Source organism: Piliocolobus tephrosceles, chromosome 1, assembly GCF_002776525.5.
Source record: "Piliocolobus tephrosceles isolate RC106 chromosome 1, ASM277652v3, whole genome shotgun sequence".
NCBI classification, from domain to species: Eukaryota; Metazoa; Chordata; class Mammalia; order Primates; family Cercopithecidae; genus Piliocolobus; species Piliocolobus tephrosceles.
This window is the reverse complement of record NC_045434.1, coordinates 114,129,035-114,138,906: the sequence shown is the minus strand read 5'-3', so window position 1 is coordinate 114,138,906 and position 9,872 is coordinate 114,129,035. Positions and strand designations below refer to the sequence as shown.

The 9,872-nt window shown below is 41.0% G+C and overlaps 1 protein-coding gene across 2 annotated transcripts in view; it reads right to left on the bottom strand.

Moving 5' to 3' along the window:
- Window positions 1–1,266: 1,266 nt before the first annotated feature.
- The window catches only part of VAV3 (vav guanine nucleotide exchange factor 3), a 413,795-nt gene continuing 405,189 nt past the window's right edge, over window positions 1,267–9,872 (bottom strand). For both annotated transcript variants that reach the window (XM_023197184.3, XM_023197185.2), the window contains exons 26-27: window positions 4,189–4,340; window positions 1,267–3,496 (exon numbers count right to left, since the gene is read on the bottom strand). In XM_023197184.3, the coding sequence (XP_023052952.2) occupies window positions 3,455–3,496; window positions 4,189–4,340 (194 nt within the window). In that variant the 3' untranslated portion in view covers window positions 1,267–3,454. The remainder of the gene's footprint in view (window positions 3,497–4,188; window positions 4,341–9,872) is intronic.

Genomic DNA, 9,872 nt, shown 5'->3' with positions numbered 1-9,872 from the left:
GGTGACAGGTTGATTATATCGGACCTCTTACGTCATGGAAAAGGCAGAAGTTTGTCCTCACTGGCATAGACATTCTGGATATGGGTTTGCCTATCCTGCATGCAATGCTTCTGCCAAGACTACCATCCATGAACTCAGGGAATGCCTTATCCACCGTCATGATATTCCACATAGCATTGCCTCTGTCTAAGGCACTCACTTTAGGGCTAAAGAAGTACAGCAGTGGGCTCATGCTCATGGAATTCACCATCATCCTGAGGCAACTGGATTGATAGAAAGGTGGAATGACCCTTTGAAGTCACAATTACGCCAACTAGGTGACAATACTTTGCAGGGATGGGACAAAATTCTTTAGAAGGCCGTGTATGCTCTGAATCAGTGTCCAATATATGGTACTGTTTCTCCCACAGCCAGGATTCACGGGTCCAGGAATCAGGGGGTGGAAGTGGAAGTGGCACCACTCACCATCACCCCTAGTGATCCACTAGCAAAATTTTTGCTTCCTGTTCACGTGACATTCTGCTCTGCTGGCCTAGACATCTTAGTTCCAGAGGGAGAAATGCTGCGGATATGGGTACAGCCTGGCGCGAGATTTACACCCTCTTCCCTGCATTTTCAAGGGCCAGCCAGAGCTCATCAGATGCCACTGGAACCTTGACACTTTGCAAGGCACGGACCCCTCTCTCCAGGCGAACCCAATTCCAGGGCGCCCTGCCCTTCACAAGGAGAAAAGAACTCTCCCCTGGGCTTTCCGCCGGCTTCTCTGGGATCTTTGGCATTACTGCGCTGGATGTTTGGAGGCGTCCACCTCCGCCACTCTGGATTCGGGGATCTGAACGGGACTCCCTTTCCATTGGCTGAGGGCAACGAGGCCATCGCCTATCCATTCAGAATGGCGCTTGCCTATTTCTCAGGACCTACTGATCCATGTTCAACTGCTGTTCACATGCAACCCTTCTCCACTTCGGCCTTGGAAGTTCTCCTTTGAATATTTACTACTATCACCAAGATCTGCACCTGCGGCGGCTCTGCCCGAGTCCAGTCCTGGGCTTCAAGACTCACCGCGGCGGCCCTCCTACTAGACGCATAGCGTCCGCAGGGCTGGCGGGGATGCGGGGGTGACCCCCCCCAACATACACGGCTCCCGTCCTCTCTCTACTGCTGGCAATGACCGGGTATAGGCACGACGATCCAGTGTCATCCATTTTCAGGGGAACGCTTACTCATACAGGGATCATTCAATAAAAAGACTCTAACTCTTAGAAATCAACTTAGTCACTATTTATTGTATTGACATATTTACAAAATAATACAAAGTGAAATACCACTCTAATTCACCATATTACACAAGGGCTGCATACAGGCAAGACAAAGTATATGGAAAACATTTACTTCTGTCTTTGGTATTAGAACTCTACACAAATCCGCAGCATTTAAAGTTTCCAATACAAAGTATTAAACGTAGACAAAGATGTAACTGGTAATGTCACAAAAAGGAGCTCTAATAGCCTCTGCTAGGAAACCCCCAGGCCCATGAAATGCAACAGGAAGACTAAACACCATTTATAAGGAGGGGGTCTATTGACTAAAATAAACAACACATGCTACAATACCATCCACAGGAGTGTTTCTGCTTGTGTGAGGCTGCTCCCTCCATAACAAAGTTCAGCTGATGGCAACAGACAAAACATTCCCCAGACAGAGTCACAGATAAGACTTTACAGGAAAGAATCCATTCCAAGAGTACACTTTGAGGTGTAACTTTACTGTACAGAACATTTTATAAAATACATTTTTGTGATCATTTACACATATACAAAGACTTAAATGGTTTTAGCAAATAATAATTTTTCTAAAACACAATCACAGTTTACATAATTCTGAGGTAAAGATCTTCAATCTATCCTAGATGAAAAGTCCTAGCCCATGAGGGTCTCTAACAGGGGGATGTGTCCACTGAACCTTGAGTTCTGGCACCCAAACGGCTTGAGGAGAGGGCAGGCCACACCCGCTTCATTTCAGAGATGATTCAAAATTTCAGAACTGAATGCTCCTGGTTCAGCTCTACTAAGTTAATGCTGCTTCTTTTTTTCCAAACATGAAACACTCTCTGCATCTTGTCAGAACACAATTTCTGCTGCGGAGGAAATATTTCATCAGGAAAGGGCCAAGTTAATGTCTTAACTTGACTGCCTTGAATGGGGACTCTGGACCCCAGGAAGAATGTATTTAGGCTCCTCACATAAAAGAGTGATGGCTTGGCAAAACAAATGTACTGCAAGATTCATACTCCCTCGAGTTAATCCACTCCCAGGATGGGCTGCAGAGGGGGAGACTCTGAGAGAAGCTGGAAGCCCACAAAAGCCCACTGACCCTCCTTCTGTCCCAGAAATGAATAAAGGACCCAGCTGTGCTTTCCTTCCAAAATCCTCAACAAGGTTGTTTGTGCTCCAAGAAAATGTGGCAATAAAAAAGTCATGTCCCAGATCATCTTTGTGGGGGACGGAAGGGGAGGGGACGGGGAGGTGGATGGGAGGAAAAGGCATGTGTTAATAGATACTGCTGCTATAAAATGACATAAATTATAGCCCTTGATCTGTTTCTGTAAACAATGCCACCTTATTCAGATTATTGGCAACTACTCCTAATATACCTAGCCCACATTCTTTCATAAAGTCAAATACTGTATTTCCAAAATAATCCTATGAAATCATGAAGGTTGTGAAGGTTTAATACGAAGACACCCTCTCTTTTATGTGCTTTTTTCACCTTTTATAAAGAAGTTTGCAAATAAAATCAGGACATCACATGAATAATTAAATTCCTTCAGGGATATCTCACTTATGAGGCAAACCTGAGCATTGGCCTCATATTTTATAATATCATGAGTAACATCTGAGGGTAAAAGTGTTTGCTGGGCAATGAGTCACCTTGTTGGACAATTTAAGACAAGTAAGGCTAGATCTTTCCAGTAAAGCTGCTCAAATGGCAGAACTCCAATTTTTCTTCATGCTGGGAAAATAAAAATTACACTTCTGCTTCTTTGTACCATCAAATAATCTGGTGAATGACATGTGAGAATAAAGCAAAAGTGTATTAAAGATTTACTGATGACTGGCACTCATGGTATCTGACCGGATGAAGTAAAGGGAAGCATGAACCAATGTGTTTGCAGGGCTCTTCTGGGAAGAACAGCTCTTGGTTTTGCCCTGGTCCCTGACAATGACAGACTGGCAGGCTGTTTCTTGCACAGCTCTAGGCAAGCCATTAATCTGTCAGTACAAGCATCTTTAGAAATCTCAGCATTAAGACTTAGGAGGGGCTAAGGAGGGAGGATGTTGAACAGCCAGAAATGCAGCTTTTTAAACACTTCAGTTAATTCACAATGCTGTGCAGGCTTCTATTTATCCCTTCTCTGAAATTTTTGGTGCAGGGTGCGATGCTGGATTTGAATTTATTCATCCTCTTCCACATACGTGGATGGAAACCAGCCCACCTAAAAAAGAAAAGCAACCAACATAGCAACATCACTTTGTATCTGACACTTCAAAGGATTCTACAAACAGAGCATGTTGTTTTCATAACACCCCAATTAAACTGGGGTTTTATGCCCATTGTAGGTGAGAAGATTGGTTTCACTGCTCTTAGAAGCCTAATAGAGTGAATGATCAAAATGGAGGAATAAAATAAACAGTGTTCTAATCCACTAGCACACAAATAAATATGTAAATTAAGTATAATACGGGGGGCTCTGCTGCATAATGATTCCTATTTCTGCCGTAGAACAGAATGAAAAGACAGAGGTACTATGTCCCATTCTTTCCAATTTAGTTCAGCAGCTCTTATAGATATTTTGCAATACACATAAAGTTTAGCTCTATGGCTCAGGGTCTAAAAAGAACTGAAATGCTCCTCAACTCTTTTCCAAGTAGGAAGCTGTCCCACTTGCCCAAGTGAATTTTACATATGTCACTATCATATTCATTTCAAATATTTTCAGCGAGTCCCTGGTATCAGCAAAATACAGCACCAGTTTCCAGAGGGCAGGGGCCTGTGGGCTGACAGCTGCAATACAGTATAGAGGCTTCTCCCTGGCACCACAATAGGTGCCAACAACTGCTCGGTCCCCTTCATTCACGTGCACCAGCTTACCCTGCCGTTTACTTCTTTACTTAAGGACCAACTTACCCTGCCGTTTACTTCTCCTCTCCACCAGCCATTTGCACTCATCTTTGTGTAAATCTTCACCACATCTCCCTTCAACAAGGACAACTCTCGCATATCTCTTGCACAGAAGTCATACCGAGCAATGGCAATGCCCAGCACTTTTGGACTTAACACTGTCAAGAAATGACAAGGAGTGAGGGTAGGTTTGCAGTTCGTTAACAACCATAAGAACCTAATCAGATGACTGTTATTGATGCTATCAAATGCACAGTCGTGATTTCATTACAGACCAGCGATAATGGCAGAGGAGTTTGAAAGCAGCAAAATTGCTGTTTCAATTCAATCAGGTGCAGGCAAATTTGCTTCATAAGTTTAAAGAACCATTGTCCTGTTTTTCCATTCTTCATAAGAACTTCAAAGTTAGGACTGGTTTTTATAAAAATGAAACAAAACAGAAAAAAAAATTAAAAAAACTGGTTAATATCTAAGTATCTAAGGAGATAGATTCTAAAATAATTTCATCATAAATTTCCTATTGATGGCCCAGTAATCTAACTAGCACCTCCAAGGTAAAGCTTTATGATTTTATCCAGTAACTGCTTCAACTAACACTCAAAACAACGAAACAGTTTGCTCTGATGTAAGTCTCCTGTCAAATCTATGTTATCACTTCTGGTTAAGTGGCACTTTCTTCCCTAATGAAGCTTTCTACGTTAAAACTATTTGGGGATAAATTTAGTTATTGTTTTCTATATAATTCACCTATGTGAAGAGGTGTGAATCAGGTCTCACAGAAGGAACACATAAATGCCATTCATATATTTTCTTTCTTTGAAACAAATACTGCCTTACCGAAAAACTTTACTGACGTATCTAATCAAAAATAAGATGTCAGGGTATTCACCTCCTGTGTTCAGAGTTGAGTTCTCTCTCTCTCTCTCTCTCTCTCTCTCTCTGTGTGTGTCTTTAATTTTTGATGGCAGGAGAGGAGCTAACTTTCTCCCTGTCCCTGTTGGCCCTGTTCTGAAAACAAAACTCCATTCCAGTGGTTCATGTTTGTTAGTCTCTAGTGTTTCATAGCACATTTTATATTAACTTCTCTACCTGTTGCTCTTTGGGGTTATAAAGTGTTTTCAATTATATGTTGAGTGATTCTGAGAATCACTCATCAGAGGTTGGTGAAACTTTATAAATCTTAAATGGTAAAGGAACTTAAGTGTAAGAAAAAGAGACAAATGGGAAACACCATCCATCTGTATTTTTAACAGTTCCCAGGGCTCAGGCAGCAGAAGTTATGACCCGTGTTACCCTGGAAGAGCCTGCCCACTTGGCCACAGGGATCTCTGACCCATTATTCATGGCTTTGTAATGACAGAAATTTTTTTAGACTCCAGGTGTCCATCATGAGATAAATGAATGGCAATACTGTAGATTTCAGAACTGTAAAGGGAGTAAAAATAGGTCATTTTATTTTACTGTTCAGGACACAAACCACTTTAATAGCTTTCTCACTGAAAACTGTCCCATTACTGGGGCACTACTGTTAGAGTCGGTGCACATAAAAACACCCCTGTGATGGAAAAAACCAATCATCAACTTAACTGTGTGACCTTGCACAGGTCTCTTAACCCCTCAAGGCCACATTTTTTCTCATCTACGAAATGAAAGGTTTGTACTAGATGACTTGTAAGTTTTTCTAGTTCTAAATTCTATGATTTTTACTGGGATGTGCAGGTTAATTTTTAAAAATCTATCAGAAAAACAGACTTTATCTAATGTACACCCTAAATGCCATGTAAACAGCCATTAAACTCTCTGGGTAATGACAGAAATCAAGACCAAAATTCCCTCACACAAACTGAAGAACTGCAGAATTCATGGGTGCCAGTCATCTTTTCAAGTAATGTGCACTGTATTTTACTTTTATATTTGAAAACAGACTTGGGATTTTAATTCTATTTATTTTCTTCATGAAAATACATAAACATTGGCTTTTTTTCAACTAAACTTTCTGGTCTTCAAGAAAAGTAATGATTTCATAAATTTTCATCCCCCTTTATACTTTCAGCCCCATCCCTCTGCAAACTCTCCCCAACAGATAAATTATAAAATGTCTCATGGCATGAGCACACACACAAACACCAGAGGAGTGAAATGTCATGATGAATAGTGACTTTATGACAGAGAAGAGTAAAGTGCATAGTGGTAATGGAACTCGAGGGAGTGTCTGTGAGGAGATGTATCCATATGAGAAGCCATACATGGAACTCAAAATATTTTATATGCAAGCAGAAGCAAGTTGAAGAGACAAATAAAAGTAGTAAAGCAGTACCTGACCAGAAAGGAGTGGAAGAAGGGGGAACAAAGCTGTAGTCTGGAGGAGTTACAAAAGAAAAGCCACAGAACAAAGAGGGGGCTTCGAGAAAGAAAGAAAAAGAGAGAAGCAAAAGAGCATTTAGGTATTGGCAAAAATATCTCAACACAACTATTTTGTGGTCTGCAATCATTAGAAAACTGTCACATCAAAGTTGGAATACCAAGCTTCATTTTCACCCACTTCTTTCCTATCACCATTTCAAAATGAAGAACAAGTCAAACTTTTACATTTTGATAGACAATAGTATTTTGCAATTCAGAGCTGTCTATCCTTTTATAGGCAAACACAGAGAATACCCACTCTACACTGCCATCTTTGAATCCCATCCATCCATCCAAGGATGGCCAACAATGGCCCCATCCTCTTGAGGTAGTGCCCAATTCCCACTTTGTTACATCAGTGGAAAGGGGTATCCTGTAGATGCTTACTGTAAAGTAATCCTTCACATCAAAACCATTATAAAAAAAGCCTGTAAGATGGTATCAATGAAACATGCAGAACCCGTGGAAAATTCAAGAAAATCATTCATACAATTTGTTAGAAATTACCTCCATCCTCCCAACCAAGCATGCACATGCCAGCTTATTTTCAAAAGGAGAAAAGTGCAATTAGAAATGAAAACCACTCTGGCTCTTATAGCTGGAAAAAAGCAAATATATTCTCCAAATTGTAGAGATGTACAAATAAGCTACATGTATATGGATGCTCTAAAACTTTTCATTTTCTGTTAATACAAGAGCTAATCACACTTATCAAATGGTTTTGAAGTCTTAGATACCATGCTGAAAGTGCCATATTCAGTATTTCACTTAATCATCACAACTCTAAGAGGAAGGTACTAATATTATTTCTCCGTCACATCTGAGAAAAATCTGGAATCAAACCTAAGTGATATGACTCCAGGGTACCTGCTCTTAGAGACTGTTGGACTACTCTGCAACTGCCGCTCTGCTTCAGGCACCTCCGCAGGCAGCTATATAACGTGACCTGCTGATACCATGGTGCCACTGCAACGGAAAAGGAAGGTGTGGTTGTATACTTTCTCCCAGTATTGATTCTCCCCTTCTTTCATGTCTTAGATTATGCATTGGGCTGTGTTTGCCTAGAGAGAAGGCTACATTTCTCAGCCTCCCTTGCAGTTCGGTAGAGCCATACAACCAAGTTCTGGCCAGTGGAATATAAACAACGGTGTCATGAGACAGGTTCAGGGACCTTTCCTAAGAATACAGTGGGCACAGGGCTTTGCCTTTCTTTTTGGCTCTTCATTTGGCTGTCTGGAATGTGAAAGCTACTATGTTGGTCCATGAGGAGGAAAGCCTCCCCTTCAGGATGGTGGAGCATGAGCCTGAAGGAACCTGGATCACTAAAGGTTTCCTGGAACAGAGATGACCAGCCCTGCCCTCCAGCCTTGGAGTATTTCCAGGATTTTTTGGGAAAGAGAAATAACTATCTTCTTGAAGCCTATTTAAGGTTTTTGGGTTGCTGTTACTTGTACCATGGCCTAATCTGAACTGTGACAAAAAGTTTTCTACAGCCAAGGATGAGGTAAAAGTGAGCTAAGACAACTGGGAATGAATTCACATCATCTTCCAATATATTGTGCCTCTCTTCATGTAACCGCTTGACTTGACAGCCACAGAATTCTTCCAAAGTTAACATTCTTGTCATGAAAGGGTCCTAAGGATATCTGTGGATAGCAGGGACTTATTAAGGAGATTCCCAGACACCACCCAAGCAGACTGGCCAAGAGAATTGGAGGGAGTTTAGTTATTCTTAGAATCAACGGCCTTGGAGCCCTCATATACACACCGATGCATTCATGACAGACTTTTCTCATGAATGGCCTCATGTTTACTTTTCACCTACCACGAAGTATACTCTTGTTGATAATCAAAGTCCTTTTCTATTCCATTGCACATTCTGCAGTACATTTATTATTTTTAAGTATACTGATACATGCCATTACAACTAATTTTTATAATCAGCCCAAGTCATTTTCAGTCATGCAGTAGAAATGGTACATTTTCATTTTCTTGAGATCATGATACACTGTTAGAGGATAGGATGCCACCTCCATTTTAATGAGCAAATGACACATCTAACTCTATTACTGGCAGAAAATCTGGTGCTAAGATTCCTATCCCATGTCTGTGAAAACTGTAGTTAGAAGCCCTCATTCTAACATTCTAAACATTACTTCTGTCGGGCATTAGAATTCTCTCCTTGGACTGTTTTCTTTTCTTTCTTTTGAGATGGAGTTTCCCTCTGTCACCCAGTTTGGAGTGCAGTTGAGTGATCTCGGCTCACTGCATGCTCCTCCTCCCGGGTTAACGCCATTCTCCTGCCTCAGCCTCCCGAGTAGCTGGGACTGTTTTCTAAGTGTCCATCCTTGTGTGTCTCTCTCTCTGGGACTATTTTATCCATAAACAAATAAAACACTATATTTCTCCAAAATTTCCAAAGAAGGTAATTTACACCAGGAGTCTGGAATATAACAAGAGATAAGTTAGCTCTAGAAGACAGAAATGATAAGCCACTGAAAACACAGTTAAATGCAAATTACATAATTTCAACAATAGGTAGATAAATTAGATAAGATAACCTATCTGTAATCTTAAAACATCTAATATTCCTGAAGGAATATGGGTAGTGCTTCACCAAAGGACTTGAATCTCTGTTTCAATTACAGAATATCAGGGTGCTAGCCCTCTCTCTTATCTAACTCTAAAAGCCTTATCATCATTTGCATTCCTACCAAGTAGCTAGAATTAGAATCCTCTTAAATCTTATCTAAAATATTATAATTCCATCCAAACAGCAGTTAGCCCTCACAGTTAGGCTTTGGCCCCGCTGCTGTCTTCACTTAAACTAATTTTTTCCCTGATGAATGCAGGAGATTCTTGGATATGACTTGGCTTCTCACCTGAATTTCAGTCAATGGCTTCAACTGTTTTCATGACACTACTACGAAGACTAGCTTTTACGTCTCATTGAATGTGTCTGAAACCAAATTCCTCATCTTCTTCCCTGTGATCTAGCTCAAACTCCCATGTTTCCCCTTGGCAAGAACTCCCCTGTTCTCTCTGTGAACTACCCTTGCAAAGTTAGTGCCCCGTTCAGCCCTCCCTATCCCCTTTCTAAGTAAAGTGCTTTCTTCCTCTGCAATATGAAGTTAATCTTTCAGTACTTTTCAGCTGCACCATCCCAATTCAGGTATCTGTATCATTCCTACCGTCAGAAAACTGTCAGCCAAATGATCTTCTTGCTTCTGGCTTTCTTTCTCTTCTGTTCTAAATACTGCCTCGCAGCAACTCACCTTTGATGTAGA